The sequence below is a fragment of the Arachis hypogaea genome, chromosome 11 (assembly GCF_003086295.3).
Source record: "Arachis hypogaea cultivar Tifrunner chromosome 11, arahy.Tifrunner.gnm2.J5K5, whole genome shotgun sequence".
Taxonomy (NCBI): domain Eukaryota; kingdom Viridiplantae; phylum Streptophyta; class Magnoliopsida; order Fabales; family Fabaceae; genus Arachis; species Arachis hypogaea.
Genome location: NC_092046.1, coordinates 142,461,400 through 142,476,974, shown reverse-complemented (window position 1 = coordinate 142,476,974; position 15,575 = coordinate 142,461,400). Strand labels below are relative to the sequence as shown.

Sequence of the window (15,575 nt, the reverse complement as noted above, 5' to 3'; positions counted from 1 at the left end):
TTCTTATTTTATTTTCTTATATATATTCTTGTTTTACTTTTTTAGAGGAATAAAACCAACAAATAGAGAAAAAAAAGAAGAATAAATTTCAATCTATTTCTACTAAGAATTCAATTCAATAAGTATGAACTTATATTCATCCAACTAAATAAGATTGTAATATAATACAAACATGTTTATTCAAGTTTAATATAAAAAACAATGCCATTAAAATTAGTTATTAAAATTAATTATTAATATAAAATATATATTAAAAATAATATATATATATATATGTGTGTGTATGTATTAATTTATTGATTTTAGTATACCATTAGTATTCTTATTTATTAATATACTAATTACGATAATGTCTAAAAAATTAACTTCTAGTTACTGAGTTTATCAATTTGCCAAATATGGTTTTCTTCCCAGGAGTAGCTAATGTTAGCTAACTTTGGCCTATCTTGATGATGATATATGAACTCTCAAAAAGGCTGGGCTAGACACCATTCTATAATGAGAGGACAATTTTTAAAAAATAAATAAAATAAGAAGTTTCTAACATCAACTGGGCATGCTTTCAATAGTTGATTAAAGTTCATCACATATAGTTGTATTTAATTGCTGGAATAAAGGGAATCCCCTAGCTTGTTGCGTTTTATTTTCACCATAACAATAGACTGATAAGATATATCTATATTACTATAGCTAGGGTATGATCTTCATGAAACGCAGTTTGTGAACCCAGAATGTGACCCTTTTGAAGGTGTTGGCGTGGCCAAAGAAACCGTATTCCTTACTCTTATTCATGCTAGACACATGTTGAAAATCAAAATGTAAGACTACTTTCAAGGCTTCATAATATGCAAACTCCTTTAGCTTAGTCTTGACAAGTCCATACTTTTCCACAATCTCATCCCAAATCTCGTCTTTGTCTCTCATAAACTCCACCACATCAACCCTATCTTCATCATTCTCACCAAACCCAACAAACTCAACATCAAACAACTCACTCAGCACTTTCCACATTCTCTTCCACGTAAACAAGTCACCATTGGTGCAATTGAACGCTTGATTCTTGGCCTTGTCCGTAACCGCTGCCCACACGTGCTGCTGGGCTAACACCTCGGAGTCTGTCATGTCGCAAAAATGCTCCCACGTGTACCGTGTTCCCGGGTAACGAAACGGCAACCTAAGGTGGCGGCAAACCGCGGCATAAGCCCCAAGCTTAACCAGCGCGTTGATTGCACTCCTTGAAGACGCGCCGATTATGATGGAGGAGCGGTGAACGGAGTACGTCAGAGAAGGCGCGTGGGACGCAAGGAGATCCTCCTGAGCGTAGTAGAAGTTTGGGTACGGTAGTCGGGGCATGTCCTCGTGAAACGGGGGATCATGGCTCAAGAGTTGAGTTGACCGGGCCGGGTCAAAGATTGGGCCCATGTAGTGTTTTGTCCCGGTTTGGAGGGTTACGTGGGTGAGGCGGGAAGCAGGGGAAGATTTGAGTGTGGTGAGAACGTTGTGGAGCATGCCTTTGTTGGTGGCAATGTTGGCTTCTTCGTCTTCCTGAAACTGAAGAGCTACCCAGAAGAGGTGTGTGACCTCGTGGGCTATGGGGGAGAGGCTGGCTTGTGTGGTGGCGGCATCGACGGCGTCGAAGCTGATGAAATCATCCACGATGGAAGCAGGAAACCAGGTGGCGGGCGGGGGACGGCGGGCTGCTCCGTAAACCTTCCATGGGCCTCCCTTGCAGTCGGGCTTCTTCAAGGCTTGGGCTATGTTAAGCCCAACCATACCTGTGACTCCAACTATAAGCGCTACATAATGTTGGTTCTCCATGAATACAAAGGAAGTGAATTATTGATGTTTAATTGTTTACTATAGTATTAGTAAATCTGAATCTGATATGTTGAAATTACTCTCTCTATATATATACACTCTCTCCTTCTCAATTGTACATTGAAGATCTTTAAAGTTATAAGAGAAAGATACAGATACTTTGATTACTTTCCATTAAATTACAGCAAATAAATTTTCTTTTTAAGATTATGATATTTATTAATATTTTTTAATAGATATTTTTTTTTTAATTAGGAGTGAAACTCAAATTCAAAAAAATAAAAATATAAAAACTATGTCATTTGATTATTTAAACTATAATTTATTAACTTTTTAATATATATTTAGAAGATATAATAAATATAAATTAAATTAAATCAATAAAAATTATTAAAACTGACAAATAATAATTAAACATATCTTTTGTGTTGCAATGCCTGCCACAAAAGAGGTGTTTCCTAAAGCCACGAAACTTTCACATGCTTTAACCATTATCAAATCTAGCTGACTTGAAAGAATAGATGTATGTGGATGAGGAGGTTCGGATGATAGTTGTCATAACCTAATCGTTAATTAAACCAATTAGATTTAGGGCGGGCAATGATTAGAGTAGGGTAGGGTTTGGATTCTATATCTTAATCTTATTCGTGAATTGAAATTTTTTTTTAAAATTTTATTTTATCTTATTTGCAAGTTGAGAATTTCTCAACTCTAACCCTAATCGCATCCTAAGGTTTTAAACCCTTATTCGACCCGACTTTACCCGCAGAAAAATAAAAAAATTTAAACAAATATAAAATTTAACTATTTTAAATTTTATACATATTAATAAAATAGGAAATAAAAAGCTAAATTTAAATTAAAATTAAATACAATAAAATCTTAAAAAAATCTAACATAAAATTACAAATAATATGATTATCAACTAATTTAGTAGTTATTTCAAGTTTTTATAAGAGAAAGATTGTGACTTCAACATTCACTTTCTTTACTACATACATAACTTTTACATATATGTTATATAATATATGAGAAAGTCTAAGGGTGCGGATAGGGTAGTGTAGGATATACCCTGAACCTGTACCCTATTCTATCCGCAGGTAAACCCGCACCGCACCCTACTATATCCGCAGCGGATTGGGTAGACAACCCTACTCGAACGGATTGGTCCAGTTGAATACCCGCAAGTAGGGTATAGATTGTCAACCCTAATTAGATTATTGGTTTATTACTTTATTGGTTTAACTAATAAATTATTGGTTAAACTGACGAAACTAATTTTACATAAATAAAAAATATAAAATAATCTAAAATCTAAAATTAAAATTTAAAAAATATATATCTTCACTCATATTTTAAAAACAATCAAATTTTAACAAATTATAATCAATAAGTTATAATCTAATTACTATTAAATAAATATATAAAATTTTAATATTTTTTATTATAAAAATTTTTTAATTTTATTTTTATATTAAAGTAAATATTTTTTATTTTAATAACCAATTAATTAGTTTATATTTATTATATTGTTATATACTATATGTATTTATTCAAAAATAATATTAATAAATATCATATAATTATAAAAAGATATTTATATTATAGTTAATAAAAATATTTGATTTTTTTATTTATATATATTTAATTATATTTATATTAATAATTATGAATAATAAAAAATATAATTAATTTAAATATAAATGAGTAGAAAATTAAAATAATATCTAAAAAAGTTATTATAATTTTTACTATATAATTAATATTTAGCATTTAATACAATAAGGAACAACACAGTTTAGTGCCAAGGAGAGTATGTAAGCATAAAGAATATCCAAATTCAAACTACTTTTTCATTAATGTTCAAATTTTCTCTCGAACATCACGTTTACTTCTGTTAGATAATACCGTCTTCCTCCATTAGTTACTAATGGTGATTGCTAACATGAAAAAATCTCAAAACAATTCTTAAAAAATTTTAAAAATTTCGAAAACCATCTCTTCAAATATTTTTAATCTTTTTCAAAAGTTCATGTCTTATAATATTTTCTATCAGTCAAAATAATAAAATATTATAAAAATATATAATAAATAAAAATATAAAAAATAACAAAATAGAAATTAAAATATTATTTTATTTATTAATACTAAAATATATAAAATATATTATTATTTAATTACTAACATATGATAACTATATCGAGGTGATATAGAAATCATAATAATAACAACTCAATCTAACATGTCATTTGATTATAAAGACTATTATTTATATACCTAAATTTTTAAGATATTGAAATCAAATAAACTTAGAAAAATTATTTCTAAGTGAAAAAAAATCTATTTTTTCTTTGTGTAATTACTAATTATAGTAACACAAACAATTTTAACTATAAGTCTATTTTATGCAACATTACAATCAATAAATTTTAAAATTTTTTACTAAAAAATATAAACAGAACACTTAGATTTACTAAGATATTTTTTTTAAGTATTGCAAAATATTAGGAGCTTCACATCAAAAGTTTATAAATCATCCACATTGACATTGTGATTGACTAAAATTTACAAATTGAATTTCATAGGTGACTTAGTTCGTATTACATGCAAGTTCTGAAGTATTATTTTTATAAACATTTGCACAAATATTTTCAAGTTATTTATGTGAAAAATTTATGTTAAATGAGAGTTCTTTTATTTTTTCAAACAATACTAGCTCATTCTTTTGATCATCATTAAAAAATGATAAAAAAGTATGTTATCTATAAATTAAAAATTAAATTACTATTTTGTATGGTCAAAAGTAATATATAGGTTTATTTATTTTAAATTATTTATTTTTTTAAAATCAGTGTTTTTTTAAATTAATTTATAATTTATTTTGAAAATATATAAAAAAAACTTTGTGCATAACTAATGAAATTTGAGATATATAGACTAAAAATTTTAAAAATTAAAATTTATTAATTTATAAATAATTATATATAAATAATTTAAAAGAATTATTTTGATATTTTAAAAATTTTTTAGGAACTAATTTAAAATTTTTTAAATTTTTCGAAGACTGTTTTATACTTTACTCTAGAAATTGATTTGTTCAGATTACACATGTGAATACTTAACGACTACGTGTATGAGTTAACGTTTTAGATCACCAGTCGTCGTTATTGATTAATAGAAGGAGACTATATTCTCTAACGAAAATAAATGTTAAAAACTGTTTTGTACATTTTAAAATTTAAAAAATTAAAATGTCTAATTTTAAATATTTTATTGACTGATTTGAATGATTACTCATTATTAATAATGTTAGTGTCTGAGGAACCTAATATTGTAGCAAGTAAAGGTTGCCAAAAAAATCTACAACGAAGTTTAATAAAAATGAATTTTATTAAGTTTAACTTTTAAATATTTTTTAATTTGAGTTTTAATTTTTTTATGTTAGATATTGAATGTAATATTAATTTTGTATTGCTAACTCTCAATATTTTTTATTAAATATATTCTTTTAGAATTTATTGTTTAATTATTTTAATATAATTAAATACACAATAATCAATTGTATATTACAAACAACAACAACAACAAAGTCTTGTCCCACTAAGTGGGGTCGGCTACATGAATTAAACGATACCATTGTGTTCTGTCATGTATCATGTTAACAGAGAGACCGTTTACATGTAGATCTTGTTTGACCACCTCATAGATGGTCTTCTTAGGTATTCTTCTGCCTTTCGCTCATTGTCCATCTTCCATCTCATCCACCCTCCTGACTGGATGTTCTATCGGTCTTCTTCTCACATGTCCAAACCACCTGAGATGTAATTTAACCATCTTTTCTACAATAGGTGCTACTCCAACTCTCTCTCTTATATCTTCGTTCCTTATTTTATCCAATCGCGTATGACCACTCATCCATCTCAACATTTTTATCTCTGCCACACTCAACTTATACTCGTACTCCCCTTTAGCCGCCAAAAATTCTGTATCATAAAACATAGCCGGTCTTATAGCGGTGCGATAGAATTTGAACTCAACATCATAAACTTCACTATAAAATTTCCACATGCTCTTCCACGTGAACAAATCTCCGTTCATGCAGTTAAACGCTTCGTTCTTGGCCTTCTCGGTAACCGCAGCCCACACGTGCTGCTGCGCCAGCACACGTGCATCCGTCATGTCACAGAAATGCTCCCACGTGTACCGGTTCCCCGGGTACCGAAACGGCACTCCCAGGTGCCGGCATACCGCGGCGTAAGCACCCACCATAACAAGCGCGTTGTGGCCGCTTCTTGAAGACGCGCCAATTATAATGGACGAGCGGTGCACTGAGTAGGTAAGTGATGGCGCGTGGGATGCAAGGAGGTCCTCCAGCGCGTAGTAGAAATTCGGGTAAGGGAGTCGGGGCATGTCCTCGTGAAAAGGTGGTTCGTGGCCAACGAGTTGGTTGGACCGGGTGGGGTCTTGGATTGGGCCCATGTAGTGTTTAGTCCCGGTTTGGAGGGTGACGTGGCTTAGCCGGGAAGAAGGTGAGGATTTGAGGGTGGTGAGGACGTTGTGGAGCATTGTTGTGTTGACGGCGACGTTGGCTTCTTCGTCGCCGGGGAACTGAACGGTGACCCAGAAGAGGTGGGTGACCTCGTGAGCTATGGGGGAGAGGTTGGAGTGCGTGCTGGCGGAGTCAACGGCGTCGAATGCGATGAAGTGGTCAACGGTGGAAGGAGGGAACCAAGTGGGCTGGGATCGGGCGGCGCCATAAACCTTCCATGGGCCTCCAAGGCAATCGGGGTGCTTTAGGGCCTGGGCTAGGCTGAGACCAGCCATGCCTGTGACTCCAACGACAAGTGCTACGACGGAGGGTTGGTGGTTCTGCTTCTCCATGAGATTTGACAACTGATCAAGCTAAGTAAATACCTAACTGGAGAAAAGGAGCAGAGAGTGTAGCCTTATAATCCTTTTATTATTATTATTATTATTATCATTATTATTATTGGGATGTGTGTCAGAGGCTGAGAGCCGGAGGGAACTGGGGATATAAAAAAAGGCAACTACTCCCATGAAGATGGCAAAAACATCTTCTCATGATGATCCTTGTTCAAAAAGTGTAACTTATTTATTTAGCAACATTTTAAATAAAAGTAACACTTTTACTTCAAATCAAATCAAGCCCTACAATCTATCATCCAATGGTCAAAATGATGTATCTTCACATGATGATAATCATTAAATCTTCATTGGAGTAGCCACCATAAAAAAATATCTCCATTTGTTATGAAGTGAACGTCGTTTTGCTTTTTTAGTTGTTGCCACAGCATACCTTTGTAAATTTTTTGAGCCCCTTATGTCTTAAACCTTTTACGGTACGAAGGGTGGGAATATGTACCTACTCGCGGGTATTTAATCTGATCCTATTCGATTGGGTAGGGTTGTCAATTCGATCTGCTGTTGATAGGGTAGGATGCGGATAGGATTTTTGTGTGGGTAGGTAGGGTGCAGGTTGAGTTTCATCCGACCAACCCGCACTCTATATATGTATATATTATATACTTATATAAAAATATATTTTAAGTGAATGTTGAACCAAAGACCTCTCACTAAATGTAAAAGATCCTTAGTCACTAAAAAAAATCATTAATTACTAATTTAATATTTTTTTTATATAAAAATCAATTCTATTTTGAATTATCATCAAATTGTTAGTGTATCTTGTCTATAATCCGCGGGTAGGATCGAGTACCTACAAAAAAGTATAAATTTTTGGTATATTATTATCAAGGAGGAATTGCTAAATCAGTTCGAAATTTTTAAATTTAGACATTAATTTTAAATACATAAAATAATTTTCAATTATTATTTCTGTTAGATAATAGTAATACAATTTCCTTCATTTTCATTAGTTACGTGAAACGTTAACTTATACATATAATCATCAAGTGTTTATGTATGTGAGCAACAGTAGTTCCTTAAAAATTTAAAGTAATATTTTGTATAGTCAAAAGTAATATATGGGTTCATTTATTTTAAATTATTTATATTTTTTTGAAAAGTAGTATTTTTTTAATTAATTTATAATTTATTTTAAAAATACATAAAAAAATTTTGTGTATAAATAATCAAATTTAAGAAATATAGACTAAAAATTTTAGAAATTAAAATTTATTAATTTAAAAATAATTATATATAAATAATTTTAAAATGATTATTTTAAAATTTTAAAATTTTACGGGAATTATTTTGAAATTATTTAAATTTTTTGGATATTGTTTTGTATTTTATTTTAGAGACTGGTTTGTCTAAAGTGCACATGTGGATATTTAATGATCACGTACGTGAGTTAACGTTTCAACCATTGTTGTCGTCGTTGACTAACGCAAGGAGATTGTATTGTTTAATGGAAATAAACGTTGGAGACCGTGATACGAAATGACAACTAATAATAAACAAGAAGATAAAAATTGAAATAAAAAAGATGAATTGAAATTAAAAATAGAAAATAGAAAACAAAAAGATAGATTGAAATTGAATATAAAAAAATTACTCTACTTTCTATCCAATTTCTTCATTTTACAAAAAAGAGATTCCTCAACTTAACTTGTCCACACTATAATTTGAAAATTGAATCAGAGAGACTCATTTAACCTACCTTCTGCTCAATTTCCTTATGTAACAAAACAGAGACTCATTCAACCTTACTTGTTTATACTATAATTTCATCACGAAACCAAAAAGTGATTTGTCACTTTTTTAATCTCTTCGTATGATAACTACAATAGTTTATGAGGTATTTATAATTTCTTATTAAGTTAAAACAAAGAAAATTCTAAACCCAAAAACATAAAATCTAATTCAATAACTAAATAAATAAAATTAAAATATATCAAATTAAATTGAACATTCTAAAAATATAAACTAATAAATTTTAAATAATACTTAAACTCTTTGTATCACAAACATTTGAAATACCTATTGAACTATTTTGTACATTTTAAAATTTGAGAACTAAAGTATCCAATTTTAAAAATTTCAAAAGACCGATGATTTAGATAATTACTCATTATTAAAAGACAATGATATCATCTAAAGGACCTAATATTGTAGTCGGTAAAGGTTGCCAAAAGAGTCTTAATAAAAATGAATAAAAATGAATTTATTAAGTTTGGATTATAAAAATTTTTTAACCGAGTTTTAAATATTATAATTTTTAAGAGTTTTAAATTTTGTGTGTGTGTGTTAAATATTGACTGTAATATTAACTTTGTAATATTTTTTTTTATGATCAACGGGGCTAAAATCCAACGACACTGCACAGAAACTATTTAAAAAAAAAAGGTGCCCATGGTATCAGACAAAACAAAAAGAAAAACAGGATGATAAATTATAAAAGAAATGACTACTAAATAGTGAATTATGTCTTTTGGTCGCTACATGATCAGTACAAACATTTATTTCACGAAAAAACATGATGAAGCTCTTAACTTAAGAATCTGATGAACCTGTTTTTAATAACTGCAATAATAGCTCGAGATACATGAAGGTCATAATTTTCTTACAAGCATAACAAAACTGTAGCTTTTGAAACTATTTCAATGGAGAGATTGAAAAAATATATATGAAAAAAACTAATTTCATACCAAAAAGAACACCTCATAATTTAACTATGGTTACAGTGCAGAAGCCTAAGTTAGCACTAATAATGCTGAGTCTTAATTTTTTTTATTAAATATATTCTTTTAAAATTTATTTTTTAATGTATTTTTAATGTAAATATACAATAATCAATTGTATATTATGTACGTGATGTCTCTGGTACGGGTTTGAAAGGTGGATCGGGAACCTGCGGATCAAGGCCGAAGCCGGGTCGTTTGACTGGAGCAATGGGGGGAGGTACCTGCAAAGACACTCCGACGCTCAAGTCAGAATGGATCTGAGAGGTATAAGGTGTGTGGAATTAATGATTACCTGGAGGGGCTTGGGTCTCCTATTTATAGGTGGTGATGAGTATCTTATCTTATCTTATCTGGTTAAGATAAGATGGACGGGTGATTTCGAAAGTTGGTTAGGAGCTCTTTGGAAGGTCGGTTTTTGGGCCTTTTGAGCGAGTTATGGGTCGGACCCGGGTAGCCGGGGTCGGGTGCAGTCCCTGGTCCGGGATCTGTGGTTCAGATCCGTAACAGTTGCCCCCGCAGCGGGAGAGCGAGCGAGGTCGGTCTGTCGCTGGGAGATATTACTTTTACCGTGGGCTAGGCTTTTGGCCTTTCTCGAAAGGTCGTTTGGTTCTTTTGAGAGGAGGTCGGCGCCTCGGTTTCGTTCCGTGGAAGATTCGTCTGACCGTTTTGGTTTGTCATGACTCTTCCGTGTCTGCTGCGCCCGTTGCGTTCTTTGAGGCGCGATTTATTAGTTTCTCTTTCCGAGGGGGCATTTATTGTGAGGGGACGTTTTCCTCTATTGCCCTTATGTTTCCTTTTCTTTTCAGGGGTATTTGCGTTATTTTGCTTTTTTCGAAACCGTTTTGGTTTTCTTCCTTTAGTTCCCTCTTCGTTTCTTTCTTCCTTTAGTTCCCTCTTCATTTCTCTTTTCTTCTCCGAAAGAGTTTTTTCTTCTTTTCCTTTCGCATTCTGTGGCTTTGGTTGATCTTCTGCCGTGGCATTTTCTCCTCTGATTTATTTCCTTGCATTTATCAGGTTGGTGCTCTTCTGCTTCTTTTTGTTTCCTCTTGTGATTTATGCTTTGTCTTCCTTTATTTTGTTTTGTCTCTGCTTAGTGTAGGTTAGAATTGTTTTTTTTTTTTTGTGTATGATGGCATTGTATTATGGTAGATAGTTCTTGTTGGGGTAGTGGGTTTTGTAAGGGGGGCGAGCGCCACCGTATAATTGGTGGTGTCTAGTGGTGTCTGTTTGGTTTGATCCACCGTTTTCTGCCGCGGGGTTTGGCTGACGGTGGTGTTCGTCGCTATTTTAGGTATGGGCTCGTCGAAGGACTGAAGGTGTGAGGGATCCGGTGGCCCCGGCGGGGGGTGTCCCCGACCTTTTCTCTTGGGTCACTAGTGACGTGTGGGGGACGCCGTCGCGGATGACGGAGGAGGACCTCCAACGGCTCCGTGATCAAGGAGCTGTTTGTGGGGGTGGTGACGCCGAACGCCATTACGAGCTTTTCCTCCCTGGGGTTGACGAGAGGGTTTGCTATACCAATCTGGACTCCCCGAGTGTGCCGGATTAGATGTGGGTCTACGAGGCGATGTTTACCCGGCTTGGCGTTCGGCTCCCCTTTTCTCCATTTGTTCAGCAGTTATTGAGCCGGTGCTCCGTGGCGCCGTTCCAGCTACATCCGAATAGCTGGGCGGCAATACGGTCTTTCGAGCTTGTTTGCGATTTTTTGGAGCTTCCTGCTTCGGTGAACGTTTTTCTTTTCCTCTTCTTGTGTACCCTTCCGACCAAGGAGGGGAAGCATAAGAAGGGGTATGTGTCTTTTAGAGCTCAGCCTCATCGTCGGGTCTTCGGTTTGTATGAAGATTCCTTTCATGGTTTTAAGAGTGAATATTTTAAGGTTCGTCTCGCAAGAGGGCATCATCCTTTTTGGTTGACATTGGAGGGTGAGCGGCGGTTTCCTACCTATTGGAATTTTAAGGCGGGGCCGTCGATTTTTACTCGGGTTACGCAAGAGTTCCTGACTTCGGAGGAATGGGATGTCGCTCTTGTATTGTGGCAATTGTTTGGGGATCGCCCTCTTAATCCTCGGGATGTGATGGGAGATCCGGTTGCTTGTCGGTCATATGTTGGTGTGTGTCTGTCCTTTTCTTGGTATTTATGTTTTGTTTTTCCGTTTTTGTAACTTGGGATTGTTTTTTTGTTTTCTTTCAGTTGAGATGGCTGGTGGTTTGACTTCCTTAGCACGGCTGAAGGCGGCGATGGGCCGGGAGGAGGGGTCGTCGTCTCCGGCTACTCCTGTTTCCAATCCCGCCGTGGGGTCTCAGGCTGCTTCTCAAGAGGTAGTTTCTTCGGGTGTGCGGACCGATGCTCAGATTTCTCCTGGTCCTGCGAACTCACCTGAGGTCGTCGTGGTGACAGCTGCTGAGGCTTCTCGGAAGAGAAAGAGGTCTGAGGAGCCGAGCAACGAGACTTTTAAGGATGAGGGTCTTGTGCCTAGCGTGATGGATCGACGTTTCGATGCCCCGGGGTTCATTGATCAATACTTGATGCCTGGTACGGAGCCGTTTTTTGATGGCTGTGATGTTTCGTTCCAGGCCAAGTCGGTGTATCGTGCTCTCCTTCGGTCTGCCGTTGTTGTTCGGAAAGCTGAGCCCGTGATGGCTCAGGTCGGTTTGTTGGATAAGAAGCTCCGCCACTCTCAGGCTGAGGTGGCTAAGCTGAAGGAGAAGCTTGAGGCTGCCAAAGTTGCGAGGGAGAGGGCGGTGAAGTCCTCTGAGGAAGCCGGGGCGGAGATTCTCCGACTTTCCGAGGTCGAGACTTCGCTTCTTTCTCAATTGGCAGAGGAGCGGCAGTGGGCTTCTGATGCGGGTTCTCAGGCTGCCGTACTTCTCAGTGAGTCGGAGACTTTGAAGGCCGAGGTTGTTGCCTTAAAGAAGGAGAAGACGGAGTTACTGGCTGATGCAAAGGATGCGATTGCAGCTACTGAGGAGACTATGAGGGCTCAGGCTTTAGTGTTGGCTCCGGATGTGGATGTGTCCGTGATGGGAGCTTTTAAGACTGTTCGCGACGGCCAGATTGTCGACCTCGAGTAGTTTTCTATCTTTGTTTTTTGGATTTTATTTTGAACTGTTTTGAATATTTTGGATGGCCAGGGGCCGTGTAATTGTTTACTTCGTAACATTGGACTCCGCTTAATGGTATTTTCGGCCGTTCAGGCCTTTTGTATGTTCCGTTTCAAAGTATTTTTGGCCGTTCGAGCCTTTGGTATGTTCCGTTTTAAGCTGTTCCGTGTGTTTTATTCGTTCCCTTGGCCCGCCGTTTGGTCGGGTTTTTCTTGGATATCCGTGTGTTGGGCCTGGGGGGTGATCAGTCCCCCGGTTGTGGCCGTGACTTTGTTCCGTATTTGGGACACTTTAGAAAGGTAGAAATAGCTTTTAATGGAATTTTTATTAATGGTTGGGCCTCGTTAAAACCCTCCACTTTTTGGGGGGAAAGAGTACCCGGGTTTGATACTTAAGCGAAAATTAAAATTCAAGAGTCGTAAAATGGGAAGGTATATAAATAAATAAAGGACAAGGGGGTGACCTAGTTAGGTCGGCCTAAGTGTAGTATCGCCGTAAATTGGAGGCGTTCCAGGTCCTTGGGACTTCATCGCCGTTAAGTCGTTCGAGTTTATATGCTCCCTTTCCGATTACCGCCTTTATTCTGTATGGTCCTTCTCATTTGGGAGTGAGTTTCCCTTCTCCTGGGGTCGGGAGACCGATATCGTTTCGTCGTAGGACGAGGTCGTCGGTTGCGAATTCTCGTCGGACGACGCCATGGTTGTATCTTAAGCTGATTCTCTGTTTTAGGGCTAGCTCTTTTGATATGAGCTATGCTTCTTTCTTCGTCGATGAGATCTCGTTCTGCTTCCTCGTCGTAACCGCCGACCGTTTTTCTGGGGCTTGGGTCTCCGATTTCTACCGGGATGACCGCCTCCACTCCGTATGTTAATCGGAAAGGTGTTTCTCCCGTGGTCGTTTGAGGTGTGGTTCGGTATGACCATAGGACCGATCCGAGTTCGTCGGCCCATAGTCCTTTGGCTTCGTCGAGCCGCTTTTTGAGTCCTTTGACGATTATTTTGTTTGCGGATTCCACCTGTCCATTTGTTTGGGGGTGTTCTACCGAGCTGAAACGGTGAGATACATGTAGCCCTTCCAAAAATTCTCTGAACTTTTTGTCAACAAATTGGGTTCCGTTGTCCGAGATAATGATCTCGGGGATCCCGAATCGGGTGATGATCTGTCGCCAGAGAAATTTTCGGCATTGGGTTGCCGTTATGGAGGCCAGGGGTTCGGCTTCGATCCATTTGGTATAGTAGTCTATGGCGACGATGAGGTACCTGAGTTGACCGGGTGCTGTAGGGAAGGGTCCGACGAGGTCGATCCCCCAGGTGCCGAACGGCCGTTCTGCCGATATGATGCTGAGCTGGTGTGGGGCGGCTTAGTGGATATTGGCGTGCCTTTGGCATTTGTCGCAGATTTTAACTATTTGTATGGAATCCCGGATAACCGTGGGCCAGAAGCAGCCTGCCCTGATGACTTTTTGGGCTAATGTTTTGCCTCCGACGTGGTGGCCGCAGCAGCCTTCGTGGATTTCGTGAAGTATGTACTCTGTGTTCTCAGGTTCGACACATTTGAGCAGGGGTTGCGAGAGTCCACGTTTGTATAGCTGTCCTGTGACAACTGTATAGTTGGCGGCTTCCCTTTTTATTCATTTTTCCTCTTTGGGATCCGGCGGCAGTGTTCCGTCAAGGAGGTACTGTAGGATAAGGTAGGTCCAAGATCCCTGGTTCGAGAGTGTCAGAGGAGCGTTGGTCATCGTTGACACGGAGGGTGATTTAACGACTTTCTGGATTAGCGATTTGTTGCCGTGTCCTGGTTTGGTACTGGCTAGTTTGGAAAGTAGGTCTGCCCTGGCGTTTCGTTCCCTAGGAACGTGCTGTATGGTAACGTGCTCGAATCCTTCTTTTAGTTTGTTTACCTTGGTGAGGTATTGTTGGAGTAGGGGATCTCGTGTCTGGTAGTCTCCGTTAATTTGGGAGCTGACTACCTGCGAATCGGTATTTACTTCTAGGACCTTTGCTCCGACTTCCCGGGCTAGGGCTAGGCCTCCAAGAGGGCCTCGTATTCTGCCTGGTTGTTTGAGACTGGGAATTTGTATCGTATTGACTGTTCGATCACGACTCCATTTTGGCTTTCGAGAATGACTCCGGCGCCTCCGGAAGTGATGTTCGAGGAGCCGTCAACGTATAGCTTCCATGATTCGGGGGTGGAGTCTCCTGGTGTTATTTCGGCGATAAAGTCGGTCATGGCTTGTGCTTTGATCGCGTATCAGGGTTCGAACTTGATATCGAACTGGGATAGTTCGATGGACCATGCTAGCATTCTGCCCGCTAGGTCGTGTTTTTGTAGTACCTGTTTGACCGCTTGGTCGGTTCGGACCGTCACGGAATGAGCTTGGAAGTATTGTCGTAGGCGCCGGGAGGCTATGAGGAGTGCGAAAGCTAGTTTTTCTAAGCGTGAGTAGCGAGCTTCCGCATCCTGTAAGACTCTGCTTATGAAGTATACGGGTTTTTATTCTTTTTTTCTCGTTTTCACGGATGAGCGCTGCTGCGAGTGCCTCCTCCGTTATGGAGAGGTACAGGTAGAGTGTTTCCTCTGTCTGGGGTTTGGCGAGGATTGGTGGTTCCGCTAAGACTCTCTTGAAATGTTGGAACGCTTCTTCGCATTCCGTCTCCCACTTGAAAGGGGCCCCTTTTTTCATTAGTTTGAAGAAAGGGATCGCTTTTTGAGCCGATGCCCCGAGAAAGCGTGATAACACCGTCAATCGGCCGGTGAGCTTTTGGATGTCTTTAAGGTTTTTTGGGCTCGTCATTTCGAGGATGGCGCGACATTTCTCTGGGTTTGCTTCGACTCCGCGTTGCGTGATCATAAAGCCGAGGAACTTCCATGCCTCCATCCCGAAGGCACATTTTGCCGGGTTGAGTCACATTTGGTGCTTTCGTAGAGTGTTCATTATGACCTTAAGGTCGTTGGTGAGTTGCTCGCCGGATTCGGTCTTGACGAGCAT

General features: G+C 37.6%; 2 protein-coding genes across 2 annotated transcripts; both read right to left on the bottom strand.

The window, feature by feature from the left end:
• Positions 1 to 537: 537 nt before the first annotated feature.
• Positions 538 to 1,985, bottom strand: LOC112723144 (3-oxo-Delta(4,5)-steroid 5-beta-reductase). Its single transcript, XM_025774393.3, has one exon. The coding sequence runs from the start codon at positions 1,816 to 1,818 to the stop codon at positions 691 to 693; it is 1,128 nt and encodes a 375-aa protein (XP_025630178.1). The 5' UTR covers positions 1,819 to 1,985; the 3' UTR covers positions 538 to 690.
• A 3,343-nt stretch (positions 1,986 to 5,328) lies between these two features.
• Positions 5,329 to 6,855, bottom strand: LOC112723143 ((S)-8-oxocitronellyl enol synthase CYC2). The gene has a single exon (XM_025774392.3). The coding sequence runs from the start codon at positions 6,697 to 6,699 to the stop codon at positions 5,557 to 5,559; it is 1,143 nt and encodes a 380-aa protein (XP_025630177.1). The 5' UTR covers positions 6,700 to 6,855; the 3' UTR covers positions 5,329 to 5,556.
• Between the last annotated feature and the right edge of the window lie 8,720 nt (positions 6,856 to 15,575).

Bases quoted from the DNA above. Each gene is read 5' to 3' on its own strand.
- LOC112723144 (XM_025774393.3), bottom strand. From the start codon at position 1,818: ATGGAGAACCAACATTATGTAGCGCTTATAGTTGGAGTCACAGGTATG.
- LOC112723143 (XM_025774392.3), bottom strand. From the start codon at position 6,699: ATGGAGAAGCAGAACCACCAACCCTCCGTCGTAGCACTTGTCGTTGGA.